The sequence below is a fragment of the Fukomys damarensis genome, unplaced genomic scaffold (genome assembly GCF_012274545.1).
Source record: "Fukomys damarensis isolate Sample0158 unplaced genomic scaffold, DMR_v1.0_HiC HiC_scaffold_15, whole genome shotgun sequence".
Lineage (NCBI taxonomy): Eukaryota > Metazoa > Chordata > Mammalia > Rodentia > Bathyergidae > Fukomys > Fukomys damarensis.
The window spans coordinates 9,301,740-9,317,869 of NW_022900927.1; the positions used below are offsets into that span (position 1 = coordinate 9,301,740).

The 16,130-nt window shown below is 35.0% G+C and overlaps 1 protein-coding gene across 2 annotated transcripts in view; it reads left to right on the forward strand.

Moving 5' to 3' along the window:
* Positions 1 to 16,130, forward strand: part of Nell2 (neural EGFL like 2) — a 390,044-nt gene that overhangs the window by 122,162 nt on the left and 251,752 nt on the right. For both annotated transcript variants that reach the window (XM_010638373.2, XM_010638375.3), the window contains exons 4-9: positions 3,950 to 4,123; positions 4,213 to 4,309; positions 6,565 to 6,637; positions 6,814 to 6,896; positions 7,766 to 7,894; positions 9,377 to 9,479. In XM_010638373.2, the coding sequence (XP_010636675.1) occupies positions 3,950 to 4,123; positions 4,213 to 4,309; positions 6,565 to 6,637; positions 6,814 to 6,896; positions 7,766 to 7,894; positions 9,377 to 9,479 (659 nt within the window). The remainder of the gene's footprint in view (positions 1 to 3,949; positions 4,124 to 4,212; positions 4,310 to 6,564; positions 6,638 to 6,813; positions 6,897 to 7,765; positions 7,895 to 9,376; positions 9,480 to 16,130) is intronic.

A 16,130-nucleotide genomic window follows, 5' to 3' on the forward strand; every position in this document is an offset into this window, starting at 1 on the left:
TGTTTCGACCTTGGTCATTCATATATATCTAGGAATCTTTCCCTTTCTTCTGTGTTTTCCATCCTATTGGAGTACAGTTTCTCAAAGTAGGTATTGATGATCCTCTGAATTTTTACTGGATCTGTTCTAATTTCACTCTTTTCATTCCTAATTGCATAGATTTGTGCCTTTTCTTTCATCTTTTTGATAAGTTTGGCTAAGGGTTTTTCAACTTTATTTATTATTTTGAAGAACAAACTATTTGATATGGTGAGTTTTTGTATCATTCTCTTAGTCTCAGTTGCATTGTTTCTGCCCTGATCTTTATAATTTCCTCTCTTTTATAAGCTTTGAATTTGACTTACTCTTCCTTTTCTAGAAACCTGAGGTTTAGCATTACATTGTTTATTTGAGTCTACTCTGTTTTCCTAATATGGCTATTTACTACTATCAATTTTCCTCATAGTTCTTCTTTCATTATGTCCCGTAAATTCCAGTAAACTGTCTAATTTCTTCTTTAATTTCCTCTGTGACCCTTTGGTTGTTCATTAGGGTGTTGTTAAATTTTCATGTGTTTATGCAGTTCTTATTTTTTTTCTTATTGAGTCTATTGGTACCTTTTAAGTATACAGTACAGTTACATTCATCGTTGGGATCTTGTACCTTTACCTGACAGGTCTTTGTTCTAACTTTTTCCCCTTACCCCCGCACTCTCTTTACCACCTTCTCTCTTCCCTATTTACAAATACTTTATTTCCATTTTATTGTTTCTTTTGCTATTGATCTCCAATTTCATTGCACTTCTGTATACTGTTATTATGCATGGAATAACTTTAGTTCATTTGCATTTACTTAGACATATTCTGTAAGCTAGCATGTGCCCTATTTTAGGGAATGACCCACGTGCAGCTGAGAAGAATGTGATTTCTGATTTTTGTGGAGTAGAACACTCTGTAGACATCTATTATTAAGTTGATTTGTCCAAAAGTTTGATTCAGTTCTAATTTCATTGATGATTTTTTTTTCCTAGTTAAACTGCCTGTTGGTGACAGTGAGGTCTTGAGGTCCCCTACTACTATTGTATTAATGTTTATTTCATTATTCATGTCATTAATACTTGTTTTATATAATTGTATGCATTAGTATTTGACACATATGTATTTATAATTGCCATCTGTCCCCTTAGATTGTTCCTTTTACAAGGATATAGTGACTTTCTTTGTCTCTTTTAATGAGTCTTGATTTGAAATCCAGTTTGTCTGCAAATAGTGTAGCTACCCATACTTTCTTTTGGGTTCCTGTCACATAGAGTATCTTTTTCGATCCTTTGACTTTCAGTCTATAAATTTATTTTTTAATTAAGTTTGTTTCTTGAGTGCAGCATATTGCTGGATCTTCCTTCTTGTTCCATTCTGCCAGACTATTTCTTTTGATTGGTGAATTGAGACCATTAACACTGATGGCAGTTAGGTAACCATGACCTTTCCTTGTCATGATCTTTTCCTTTTGTTGGATTTTTTCCCTCCCTTTGCATTTAATTTTTTGTCTTGCCTTATGGATTTATTCTGTTGAGCTTCATGGAGTTGTGACCTTCATTGTTATTTCCTAGGATATTGTTTCGATTTTTGGAGTGCTGGTTTGGTATACAGGAAGTTCCTAAGTTGTTCTTTTTCATGAAAGCATCTTATTTCTTTATCAATTTTGAAAGACACTTTTGTAGGATACATCAATCTATGTTGGAGGTTGTTTATTTTTAGAGCATGAAATATTTGACTCCAAGCTCTCCTTGACTTAAGGGTTTATGTTGCAAAGTCTGCTGTGATTCTAATGAGCTTTCCTTTGAATGAGATTTGTTTCTTTTCTCTAACTGCTTTTAATGATTTTATTCTTATGTTGGATTTCTGGAATCTTGACTATTATATGCCTGCAGGTATATTTTTTGATCATGACTAGTTGCAGTTCTGTATGCCTTACTTAGCTTCATGTCAAATTATTTTTTCCTGTCTGGGCAGTTTCCTGCAGTTCCTTCTGTGAAAAGTTTATTTATGTCTTTTGTGCTATCTTCTACTCTTTCACTGGCTCTTATCCCTCTTACATTGTTTTTGTTTTGCATCATCTACTAGCTATTGGATAGATTTCTCATTGTCTCTTGCTATTTTGAAGAAATCTTTGTTTTTGTGTTCATTAACCTCAATCTTATCTTCTCTATCTGAAATTATGTCCACACATTTACTTATTCTGCTGTGGAAACTAGGAATGGAATTTTTAATGTCTTGGATATCTGATTGGCTGTATTTTATGCTTTTCAATTTTTTTCTTATGCTGGATATTCATGATTTCCATAGTTTTTGTTAGCTCCTCTATTTTTTTTTGTCTGCCTGCTGTAGATATATTAATCATGTCTTTCATTTTGGTCATCATCCAGAAATCATTTCTGATTTCATTTTTTCCACAGCCTCTTTCATTGCTGGTTCAGGGAGTCCAGGTGGTTGATTTTCAGATTGTTCCATCTCTTTGCCCCTTGGAGTTGCCTTTGGTGAACTGCAAGTCTGGTTTTGAGTCTTTGTTTAGATGTCTTCTCATTTCTAGTTTTTTGGTGTTGATATTATTTTTGATTTAATTCCTCAACTGCTGCTTTCAAATTGCTTATCCCTAGTATTTAGAACCCTTAGGGAATGGTTATTTCTTGGATTGTCTTCTAGGTTTAGTTTGACTCTGGGCTTTGAGCCTGTAATTGCCCTTAGACAATCTCAGTCTTGGTTTTCCAAGAAGGACAGCTGACTAGAATGATCACATCACCATACAATCAACATCAACAATAGCATCAAACACAGCCTTGCAAATGACAAACTGTGGTAACTATTAAACTACCACATTTGGCTACATGAACCAGATTTGTGTGTGTGTGTGTGTGTGTGTGCCAGGGATAGAACTTGGGACCTTGTGAACCAGATTTGTATATGTATCAAAATCTAGAACCAATGAGAAATATATTTGCAATAATAAGCTCTTCAATATAGTGAATTTCCCCTCTGGGGAGACTTAGAAGGCATTGCGGGGGTGGGTAGAAAAATTGAAGGAGAAGGAAAGGTTAGAAGGAAGGCTAGAGGGCACAGGAAGATCATGCAAGCTTTGGGAAATGTAAAGACAGAAGGAAAAGAGAAAAGGAAGGAATAAAAACAAGAACTAAGCAAACTAAAGGCAGCAGAAAAAAACTGAAACTGTATTCTTACTCCTATAACAATAAGAACAGTTGAGAAAAAACAGGAACAAGACAGGTGAGAAATGAAAAAGGATAAAAGAAAAGAAAAAAAAATGTCCCCTGGAAGAAATGTCTCTGTTGTTCTCAGTGGACAATGTGGGTTGCGTACAGATCTGTCAACTGATCTCATGAGTCGGCACTAGTCCACTGAAGTTCAAGCTGGTTTCTGGCTGCGAGGCTGGCACTGAGCTCCCTGACTTCCCTCAGGTTTGAACTCTGCATAGTTCAATTGAGCCACCCTTCCCCCCAAAAAAGTCTGGTTCTGGTAGAAGGTGTCAACCCCAACAACTCACCAATTGCTGCAGTCTGCTGCACGTTAATTGAGGTGACTTTGCTCTCTTGGTGGGCTTCAATTCTCAGCAAGTCTTGGAGAGAGGCCCTCTCTCTGCTGCTCACCACCACACCAATTCCTGGGCTCAGAATGATGGCCTTCTGGATCACCCTGCTGCACCGCTGTCCTGCCAGGCTTGTGGCTGGGGCCTGCACACATGAACTGCTCATGTCCTAGCAGGTCTCTGGTTGGGGCCTGAGTACCGGGGCTGCTGGAGTCCCTTCTCTTCTTATGTTCATTTTATGTATAATGTCTGGTTGTACTCAGTGGGAGCAATGGAAACAGTATATCTACTCCAATTTTCTGGAGACAGAGGTTACTTGATTTGGATTTGAACTCTATTTTCAATGTGTCCCATGTGTCTCTTTTCTGTACAGGTACCTGGAATTGGAAAGCAGTGGTCACCGGAATGAAATCAGACTTCATTACCGCTCAGGCAGTCACCATCCACACACAGAAGTATTTCCTTACATTTTGGCTGACGACAAGTGGCACAGGCTCTCCTTAGCGATCAGTGCCTCCCATTTGATTTTACATGTAGACTGCAATAAGTAAGTGAAATGCTCTCATTTCAGGAAATGGAAGGTTCTATGAAATGACTGTTTATTCACATTCCTCGTCTGATGTTTCTCTTTTACAGAATTTATGAAAGAGTTGTGGAAAGGCCCTCCACAGACTTGCCTCTGGGCACAGCGTTTTGGTTGGGGCAGAGAAATAATGCACATGGATATTTTAAGGTATCTATTGGCTACAGTGTGCATGTAAAGTGTAAATGTAAATACTTTCTAATGAGTTTGGAAAAATATACTTTTTTATGATGTGAAACACAAAATTTGACTTGTATAGTTTTTCATTTGCATGTATTTGTTTGTTTTCTATTTCTCTTTTAAATGTATTTAGCTGACAAGAAAACTCCTCAATGAGTTTGATCCTTAACCATTATAGAGATGGTCATAAGGCTGCAGTTGGAGCAGTTAACATTTTACTTGAAATTAAGCATTCAAAGTAATAAAAAGCTAAAATGTTAACACCCTCCATCACTGAAATAGAACTTCTGGTGAGACTTCTACAGGGATGCAAATTAAGGGTTTGAGGTTTTTCAGTCATCATCTCTTTGTACTACAGAAAGTGAGAAAGACTATCCATTTCCTTTCTTTGTAGTATGTACTTAGAAATGCTCCATAGAATTTCACTTTTGGAAAGGATAAAAATGCATCCCACTTAATTTTCATGTATTAAGGATAAAGAAATAAAGTTCAAAGAAGTGCTTGACTACAAGTCTATATTTTGACCATTTTCTCTCAAGGACTGTAATAGTACCTGCATTATAGAAGTGGCTTAATGAATGATTACTAAATCAAGCAGTGATAGATAATATGCTTGATTCATGAATTTCATGGGAAGGAGATATTAATAAATTTAAAATTGAATTCTAAGCGAAATTTATAATTTTAGAAAGATGTTTTTAAAGCTCATTTAAACTGTGTTAGCTCTCAACCAGGTTCTTTGAGTATTTTATTTCTGGTAAGCCCTGGCCTTGCTCTTGCTGATGTAGTGCCCCTTTTGCCTTTTTATGCATATGCATAAACTTGTTCAGAGAAGCTAATTACCTTGACCAAAGCCAGACAACTAGTAAGTGCAACACATAGGGAATCGAATCCATTCTTGCAAATTTAAAAATCAATGCTTTCTTTCATGTAAGAAGTGGCAGATGTATGCTGTGAGTTCCAAATTTCTCCTCTATTTAATTACAATAATCTTTCCATGAAATCCAGGTGTGGCTTCAGAGTACTTACATACAAATTATGCGTCCATCTCTGGGGTCATCATCTTTATTGCACTTTGTGAATGGTAACCCCTAGAGTTGTACAGTGCAAAAACCATGTAACAATATATATTAGCTTTGTTTTCATTTGGCTACTTTGGTGTAATAATAGTTGGTACACAAGTTACCTCCTCAATCTAAACTCAAGCAAATAGAAATCCAGTGACTGTCACATAGTGTACTAAAATGTATAGCATAAGTCATTGTAAATAATAAATTTTAATAAATATGTAGAAGATACACAGGCTAGTACTTGACTGGTAAATCTTTATAGTACAATCAAAATTGGCTGCCTAGCATGTTGGTTAGGTCACAACTGTCATTAGACATTTTGTTTGTGTCTTTCAAAGGGATACAGTGAAATATCAATTAAAGGCAATACATAAAGTTGATGAGGAAGCAGGGAGGTGGTGGATGAAGGAGACAGCTGGACTGTGTCTGTTGGTATCATTTCTGAGTTACCATTGGCTTTTGCTTTAAGAGTCCAGCAAGCTGGAGGCTAATTATACCTCAGTGACTAAGGATGCATGCAAATTTTGCCTTTAAATCATGTGATGAAACCTTCTGCTTAAAACAGGCCATTTCCAGCTGGCATTTCAACAAATTTCATGCTAAACTTTCTATATTCTGAAGGATTCATCACTAACTCTTACTGCAGCTGTTTAATAAATCTATTGTCTTTTTTGAATGAGAAATTACTTTTGAAAGATCCCACTAAAAAAGGAGAAAATCTCAAATGAGCATTGCTTTCATAACTCAGTTTTTCTTTTTCTTTTAGGTGGTTACAGTTAATTCAAAATTGATATCAGTATCAGGGATGCTGAAGCCAGATGTGATTGTTAGGTTAAATTTTAAAGGTCATATTCAAATCCTACTTCAGTGGCTAACTAAAAATAATTTCTCAAAACAACACGACTATTGGAACTTAATTATACCTTGACATTTAATCTTAAGGCTTTAAAACTTATCAATAAGAGACTACACGGGTAATCATCTATTCTGCTTGATGAATTTCTTTCTCTATTGTTATGAAGTGGAAATAATATATTTAAAAAAGACTCTTTACTCAGAGATTCTGGCAAATCTATTGTTTAATGTTTTTCTTCATGAACTTGAATATTGAATATAATTTGGGTAAATGAAAATGTCTTTTTTTTTCACACACAGGGTATCATGCAAGATGTTCAATTACTTGTCATTCCCCAAGGATTTATAGCCCAGTGCCCAGATCTTAATCGCAGTAAGTCTATTAGTTTTTGCATTGTGTGACATGATAAAAAATGTGCTTCTTGCTTAATTTTGTCCAGAATGTCATATTGATACTGGAGTTCACATATAATGGTTGTCAGTTTAGACTTAACTATATTGAACCCCTTATGAATGCAACTTGACTAATGTCATGGTTTGTAATTCTAGCCTGTCCAACTTGCAATGACTTCCATGGACTTGTGCAGAAAATCATGGAGCTGCAGGATATTTTAGCCAAAACATCAGCCAAGGTAAAAGCTACTGAGAAATGTAGTGAGGGAGTAAAAACTCCTTAGTTTCCTAACAGTTCCTATTAGAAACATGGATTTTCTTCTTTGAGACATTTCTTATACTATAACAGTTTGCTATGACTGAATCTAAATCCTTGCTCAAGAGAAAGGCGTATAAATATTCAAACTCTAGCTGTGTATTCAACAAATGATTCAGTAAATCAGGAATGAAGCAGATTACTTGTTTTATCCACTGCTAACTATAAGAAGATTTATTGTTTAGTTTAGTTTTATTATTATTCATTCCCAGCTAGATTTTCATTATAAGCAAAGAAGTAGGAAGACTGTAAAAACTGTGGACACTATAATTGTATTATGGGAATGATTCCACAAATGCTTTCTAGCACTTTGTTACTTTTGTAGATTTTTTCACTCTTTGTCAAGTTTACTGACAATTTCACCACATTAAAATTTTTACATTGTGGTTATGGATTTCCTGAAGGGTGTGTCATCTCATGTATGATTTATTACTTATGCAACATAAATTCTAAATTTTATTATTTCCCTTGAGTAAACATATTTATGAAATTAACCATATCATTAAGATTGTAAATGCTTCTCTGCATTGTGGTTGGAACTATTTTGAACTAGCCCCCAGTTTGTGCTTTATAAATTATGCTTTTTATCTTAAAGGCAGGGAGCAAATTTTTCATAAAAGTCACAAAGCGAAATCCTCTCTTTAAAGACTAAAGTACGTTTATTAACAAGGGGCTGATGGGCACAGCTATCACTACTGCTGTACACTTTAAAAACTAGGTGCCTACTGGAACATTTTGCCTTTCTGTGTTGCTGGGTTAGTGAACAATGTGTACCCCTTCTTTGTGCTGCAGCTGTCTCGAGCTGAACAACGAATGAATAGACTGGATCAGTGCTATTGTGAGAGAACTTGCACCACGAAGGGAACCACCTACCGAGAATTCGAGTCCTGGACGGACGGCTGTAAGAACTGCACATGCCTGGTATGGCTTCCATTTGTGTTCAGACAAAGGGCGCTCAGATGTCCCCCTCAAATTGATTAAAACAATGTAATCATGAAAACTGCAAGACCCATTGCCTCAAGAAACAACATGAAGTGCCAGTAAACCTGGTCATATCTAAAGAATTGTGTGTTGCCTTTTTAAGAACACTTTCTGGGTGGTAAAGATAACTATGGTTTAGAGATGCTATAAAGTTTAAGTTTATCAGTACACACATGAAGTTAGCATTTTAAATTAGGTTAGTAAGGTGATTCCCAAAGGATTCTCTTCTATAGTCCTTACTGTGTCCAGGGATTTTCCTCTCATGTTTTTATGAAATGCATTTTAATGAAACTAAATTATGTACAACATTAAATTGTGCATTCAGATTGAGCAATATAAACAAATAATTGAGTAAATGAATAAGCAAATCTTTAATAGTTTACTACTACAGTGGAATACAAATTATAGAATTTAAAAATAATTTTCATCTAATTACTCACCAATACAGTATTTCAGTGCATGATTATTCTAAAACAGTTCATTTTCAAATAAAAAGTTCAAAAAGAGTTTGGTTTTCAACTTTTGAATCTGTATGAATTCATCTGGTAAAAATCCATTTTTTTTTTCCTGGAAAGAAGTTGGAATGAATTGAATTTGCCTAAAAAATTTCCCCATGTTCATCCAATTTATCCAAAGGCAGAATGTTCTGTATTAAAAAACAATTAAATTAGTAATAGTTCAGAAATAATTGTGAGAGGTGGTATTTATTTATTTATTTTTTTAGCAACATATTATGTTCCTACCAAAATCATAACACTTTAGAAACAGCAGTGATTTCTTAAAATTGTTAGATCAGGACTGAAAATCCAGTTGAGTAAAATATAGAGTGCAGTGTAGTGAATTCAGTAAGAGGACTAGGAAAGACTGAGTGTCCAGCTCCTGTGTGGAGTTTTGGAACTCCTTTGCTGATTGCCAGCCATTCTTTGCCTTGTGCAGGTAGCTCGTCCAACCGTAAATGCCATCTGCAGATTCTAGGTCTTGAGACTGGGACTTGCAGGTGAGCAGTAGCTATACTAGAAATTTCCTGGTTTGTTGCTGTTTAATTTGTGATTAATCTGGGACCAATCGGGTACTTTGTGATTGATCTGGAGTTCTTTGGTTGCTCTCAGCCAGCTATAGCTGTTGGACAGGCCACTTTGCCCCACCTATGTCTTTATCCACTATCCTACAGAAGATAAGGACTGTAGATCATTTAGGATCAGTTGCTGGATAGAAGATGGAATCCAGTCACCAACTATGTTATAACCCAATTTATAGTACTGTGAGTCTCTATATTATGCATATTGCTGTATAGTAGCTAAAGAAAATAGTGGTAGTTATGCCATTTTATGTGAAGAGTTTGAAATTTTAAAAAGATTTAAAAATTATTGAAGATTACCGATTTTATACTTGGAGATTTTAAGAATATCGTTTGCTTTTTAGAATGGAACCATCCAGTGTGAAACTCTGATCTGCCCAATTCCTGACTGCCCACTTAAATCAGCTCCTGCATATGTGGATGGCAAGTGCTGTAAGGAGTGCAGATGTGAGCATAATTTTTATGATGAATACTTTCTTTGGAAAAAATTAAAGCTTTGTATTAATAAGTATGTAATCCATTGGTTTAATCTGAGCAAGCTGCATAGCTTTTAGGGATGATGCATACAGAAAGAATCCTTTTTTCTATTTTTTGTTTTCCACTTTAAAATGCTATTCTTATATTCCAATAGGATGATTATTTTCCTTGGAAAAATCTATTATAGAACTGGTAATAGGAAAGTTTGTAAAAAAATTTACTGAAAAGTATTTAGCCTATTATACTACATAAGTATCTCCTAAATATAATGAGTTCCATCCCTGGTACCAAATTAAAAACAAAAAACTCTGTGTGTGTGTGTGTGTGTGTGTGTGTGTGTGTGTGTGTGTGTGTGTATGCTAAATGGAACAAGAATGTTCACATTCAGTCACAACAATGAAGGACATCCATGGTAAAATTGACCCTCATCAGCAGACCCTCAACTGCTCCCTTAGCCCAAATACATAACTCCATTTATTATGGATTGTTCTATGTGTTCTATAAGAGCCATGGCTGTATTCAGGGGGTAAGAAAGGCTCACATCACTGTGGGAGGAAGTTCTCTCTTATGGCACATCTCATACACAGTTCATTTCTTTTCTTTTTTTTTTTTTTTAAAAATTTTTGGTACTGGGGATTGAACTTGGGTCCTTGTGCTTGCAAGGCAGGCCAGCGAACCACTGAGCTAAATCCCAGGTCCCACAGTTCATTTCTGATGTCAGGTAATGCTTAGCATCATCTGTAACTACTCTCAGACAATTTCTAGGTCATTCAGTGACCAAAATCAATTCATCTATGTTACCTATAAAGACTTCACTTAAATTATTGTTTCAAAAAAGCACTTAAAAGGCCGGGCATGGTGGTGCATGCCTGTAATCCCAGCACTTGGGAGGCTGAGGCAGGAGGATCGCTGTGAGTTCAAGACCAGCCTGGGCTACATAATGAGTTCCAGGTCAGTCCCAGCTACGTAGTGAGACCCTGTCTCAATGCCCCCCCCACAAAAAAAGCACTTAAAATATTCCGCTTTTTTTGTCCAGAGGAGTACAGACAATGGGTTGTTGTAACATTTGCAGAATAAATACAATTGTCTAAGCACATGTAATCATATGTGTACAATCACAAAGAAAGAGGCAGGAGAAGGGAGGAGGAGGCGGAGGACTAGTGCAAGAGGGAGAGGGCTAACAGCTGCTTCTGCTAGGGTTTTATGTTTGTTTCCTTTAACTTTGCCACCCACACCTTACTCTTGCTTGACACAGTATGCTCTCCTGCTGCTGGTGGGAGTAACAAGTTATCAGAGAAAAATCAGGACCCTGCTGTGTAGTCCATTGATTTAATTCCCTCGGGTGTGCAGTTAAATTTAATTGTATTAGATTCTACATTGAAGCCAGCCCATGTCATGAAACTGTGTTAGCCTAATAAAGTAGACTTGGAGGAACCAGGAAGGATGGGATATTTGTTGTTACACGTTCTAACTTTTTCAGTGAGTAGTAATCTAAGCTCTTAATTGAACTTCTCTGATAATTCGAAGCTAAAGGCTATGCTCTACTGTTGTCCTTGTAGCTGTTTGTAGGTGGGAGGAATGAATATATACAGAATTTTATAGTGGAACAGTAACATAAATCATACCCTTTGTTTTGCTTCTTTTCTCCCGTAATTCTGTGTTGTTTTACTGAATATGACAAATTTGCATTAAGTGATGTCAATTTTGTTACATAACGGCTGACTGGAATAATGGACCGTGGTGATGGCTGCTTAGTCAGAAGTAGTGAATTTAGGTTCTGATTTTACCATTTGCCTCTGTTACAGCAGTAAACTGCCTATTAAATCACACTAATACTTGAACTCTTTCCAGCAAGCATGCAGTTAGACTTAACAAAATGTTAAAATATTCTGAGATTCATTGACTACAGAGCATTTCTGCTAGACTTTGGTTTAGTGATGAAAAATTGACAGTGTTTACCTCATATATAAAATAGCAAAAGCTAGAATTGCTTGGATTAATGAGTGAGGAGACTGTAACATCACTGATTTTTTTAAAAAAACAAATAATTTATTTGACCCTATCATTTTATGTGGCTAAAACATAATAAAGATAAAGTAACTGTCTTTTTTGTTTATATTCAATAATATATCATGGAATAGACATGATTTATGTCTATGTTTGTTTGTTGCTTCTAGTTTTAATGAATTTAACATTTTAGTAGAGCTGTGAGATATTTCAGTAAACACTCATAAATTTTTTATTATAGGAAATAAATAGCTCACATAGAAATTATTTGAGGAGTGTCTACAAAGAACAATTTAAAAAGAAGCAACCAACAGTATTTTAGTAAATATTTTTGAAAAGTTTTGTATAAGACAGATAGCACTTCAAAACAAGTTTAATAGTCATCTCCTAACTGGTTTTCTTAGGAAGCGTAGTTTTCTATATATGGGTTTACAATGCAAAAAAACAATAGTTACACACATCCACCATACTTTTATTGGTTGTATCTGTTTCGTTTTAGGAAAGATAGTCTAATTTTTTTATTAATCTTTTGGCATCATTTTGATAACTTATGAGAGCTTAATTTTATTAGAGTAGAAGTTAGCTTCTAAGGTGTTTTACTGTTTAAAACGCATGAACACACTAACCCCTGCACTTATTCTTTGAATCCCTTTTGATTAATTGCCTTTCTAATGACGTACAATTACAAAAATGTATCCTTCAGTGAAAACTGTTTAAAGAGATTAATCATGTATTGTTTCTAAGGTCCCCGAATTCAGGGTAAAACATATTCCCTAACTGCTCAGTGTTACTCTGTCAAACTGAAATGAACATAGCACCTAGTCACTTTTTGGTGTTCTTCATTCAGTTCTTTCATGCTTGCTTCATCAGAGCACAATTACGAGCAGTCCTATTTTGTAGGCCCCTTTATATTTTCACTTGGTAACTTTAGCTGCAGCCTTTTACCTGAATGTAAATACTGATGAACAGCAAGACATTTGTCATTTGGAAAAGAAGTCAGAGAGAACCGAGCCCTTCCCTTTTCTTTACTTGATTATGCATAAGAAGTGGGAGGAAAGCTTAACTTTTCCCGCCTCTACCATTCAGCTGCTGACATGCAGCTAAACATGGGATAAAATTTGAAGTCAAGAATGCAAATACCAAACATTTAAGATAATAATAATCCCAACTACAGCAAAGACATATCACTGCTGCAGGTGAGAAGACACATTTTTTGGCTCTCATTTGATTTCTATAACTATTTAGGTAGATATTGCTTTTTTCTTCCTAAGACGAGGACTGCATGATTGGTCCAGGAAATAGTTATAAAACAAAATTAGTTAGTGGTCTCACAAGTTCCATCTGAAAGTGTGGTAATTTTTAGTCTGCTTCTGTCAGAATTACTCTACATGGTCCATTTTTGTTAACTGGCAGCAAAGCTCACCAAAGGCGATGTGCAGTTCTGGGTGAGTCTAGGCAGAATAAGAGTAAACTGAATTTGCTTTTGTCAAATGTCTTCTCTAGTCATTCTTTTGATTGAACAACATGAGTTTCAGTATATCGTATAGACTACATTTTAATATGCTCTGTGGGGATTAGATAGCAGATTATTATTTTAAAGTTAATTTAAAAGGCCCTCTCCACTTTTTAAATGGACTTACAATAATATGTTTGCACATTGTGTAGTTGTGTCTGTGGGCTACAAGTCAGGTTTTTGGGGTTTGAATTCTGGCTCACAGCTTATTAGCTCAGCATCTTTGGTCAGACCACTTAACCCCTCACAGCTTCTGTTTCTTCATTTGTCATGTGGAGATAATAATTGTATCTATGTAGAGTTTGTGTGAAGATTAAATGAATAATAGATTTAAAGCCTTAGAAAAATGTTAGCTATTATTGTTTTTATTCAGAGGGCCATTAATGATTTTATTGATGAAATACAAAAGAGTCAAATAATCTCATTGGGGCATAGATCTTTATTTTTATTAGTGCATGTTAATAGTACATAATACTTACATTCCACGTGTTCAGTTACTATGTGTAATTCCTTTTACATCCCCTTTTCCTTCCATTCCTCCATCTCTTGATCCCCTTCCCATGTGAGAAAATTGTGTTTCCCTACTTCCTATTATCTATCTTTTATTTGGCTCTTTATTTATAATTTGGGTTTCTCATATAAGAGAAACCACGTAGTATTAAAGCTTCTGTTTTCAATATATTTTACATAACATGATGGCATCAAAATTCAGCCATGTTCCTACAGTTGATTAAAGCTTATCTTTTTGTGGTATAGTAGTACTCCATTGTATGTTGATATATGTTGATGGATTTATAGGTTGTTTCCAAGATTTGGCTATTATGAATTGTGCTGCTATAGGCATGTTTATACCTGTATCAATTAAAACTACACAGGACCTCATGAGATCCTTGAATCAGCCCTTTGCTTTAAGGAATTAGTATTTCATTATCCCATTTTATGGAAGAATAATAAAACCAAAGACGTTAAAGGTGACTTTGTTAAGATCATATAATACTACTGATAATGATTTCTGATATACAGTATTAGTTTCCTAAGGCCATTCTCTTCCTCAATATTTTGGGTCCACCTTGACGAAGGCTGACACTCAGAATGATTTCTCATATATTATGTACTTTTTGGGTGGGTTAGGCTTCTTCCCCTCATAATCACATTTGTGAGATTCATACACATTTTGTTGCCAATCAAATATATAGATTTAGGTCATTGATACCTGTTTCACCATTTTGATGTAGATGCATATCATTCACTTATTGATAAGTATTTGGGTTGAGATCACACAATTTATTCTAGTCTCTCATTGAAGGTAATTTACATGGTTTTCTGATTTTGGCTATATGAATAGTTCTAAAGATGTCTTTTATATATTTTTGGGTCTTATGTATGCACGCATTTCTATACATGTGAGTGTATGCCTTACAGTGGAGTTGTTCGGTTACAGGATAAAGCTTTTTCATTTTGTGTAAAAAGCATATTGCTACATAGTTTTCCTAAGTGAAATCTCACCAACAGTGTATAGAGGTTCCAGGTATTCCAGACCCCTATGAACACTTGGAATTTTTGATCTTTTAAATTTAACCATCTTGATAAATGATGGTAGCACATGGAATTGTATTGTATTTTGAATTTGTATTTCCCAGATGTATAATTAAGATGAGCATCTTCTCATGTACAATTATGCATTGTTTAATGACTAACTCATGTTCTGAGACATGCATCATTGTTATTTTGTCATTTTGTGAACATCATAGTGTACTTACATGAACCTATGTGCTATATGGTATGTAAATATGGTATGGCTTATCGCTCTTAGGGCTCAGGTGAATAAAACAACACAAGATTCAATGAAGCACATAAGAAAATGAGGCAGTCAAGAGAAGGGCTAAACATAAGATGTGTGAAGCTGCTGCTGTTAAAACACAATGTACTGTTTTACAGTAAACTTTTAAATAAAAAGAAGCGTACTTTAAAATGATGATAAAATATAGTGGAGTAAATACCTAATCTGGTAGCGTAGTTTTTTTTATCGTGATAAACTATTAGGTACTTATACATAATTACGTGCCCTCTATTTTATAAGACTGACAGAGCAGTTGGTTGCTTAACTCAGTGTCACCACAGACTGGTGAGTAATGCTTCGAACTGTGACACCATGACAGCTCCACCATTGCTAGGTGGTAGAAATTATCCAGAGAGAAGCTCTGTCATATTTGTAGTTTGTCATTGACTTCACTGTTGTTACTCTGTGTGCGGGTGTATTTATAGGCTGCTTTCATTAACTTTAAATAATAGAAAATAAAAGCAAATATTATATGTATGTTTTTTCCATCGACATTTTTCTTGCTTTTCACGAGAAATGATAGTTTGATTCTTTTATTTCCATATTAATATGGATGACTTAAAATTAATAAGGATATAACAGAGGGTTTAAATGACAGCCACTCAAGTATTTGGGAATTTTAAAAGAGTCATGATAAACTAATAAGACTGAGTTGGTTACTTTTAACAAAAATCAGTGGAATGTAATTTATCAAAAACTTGTGGAATGCTACTCAGCCATAAAGAATGAGAAATTAGATTCATTCATAGGAGAATAGATACATATTGAGGATATACTCCTAAATGAAATAAATAAGTCACACATGTATAAATATTGAATAGTTTCTCTGGTGTGAAAAACTATAATAGTACATAATATCCTAATGAGATAATTGACAATGTGAAATAGCAAGAAAAAGGGTAAAGGTGTAGAGAAACTGGGAAGGGTAGGGGAAAAGAAAAAAAATAAGAGAAAATGAAAAAATGGAAATGGAAATAAAGTGTTTATAAATGGGAAGGGGAGGAGGGGGTGAAGGGAGGTCAGGGATAAGGGGAAAAAAATGAGAACCAAGACCCATCATGTAAAGGTACAAGATCCCAATAATGAATGTAACTGTAATATATACCTAAAATGTACCAATAAACTCCATGAGAAAAGTAAATAAATAAAAAGGGGGAAATACAAATCATATAACTTATTTAGGTTAGTTTGAAAAAACATTTTAGAGCAAAATAACCAATAAGCATAGCTGTATCTACAGGAGTGATAGAAGCATAGAAAG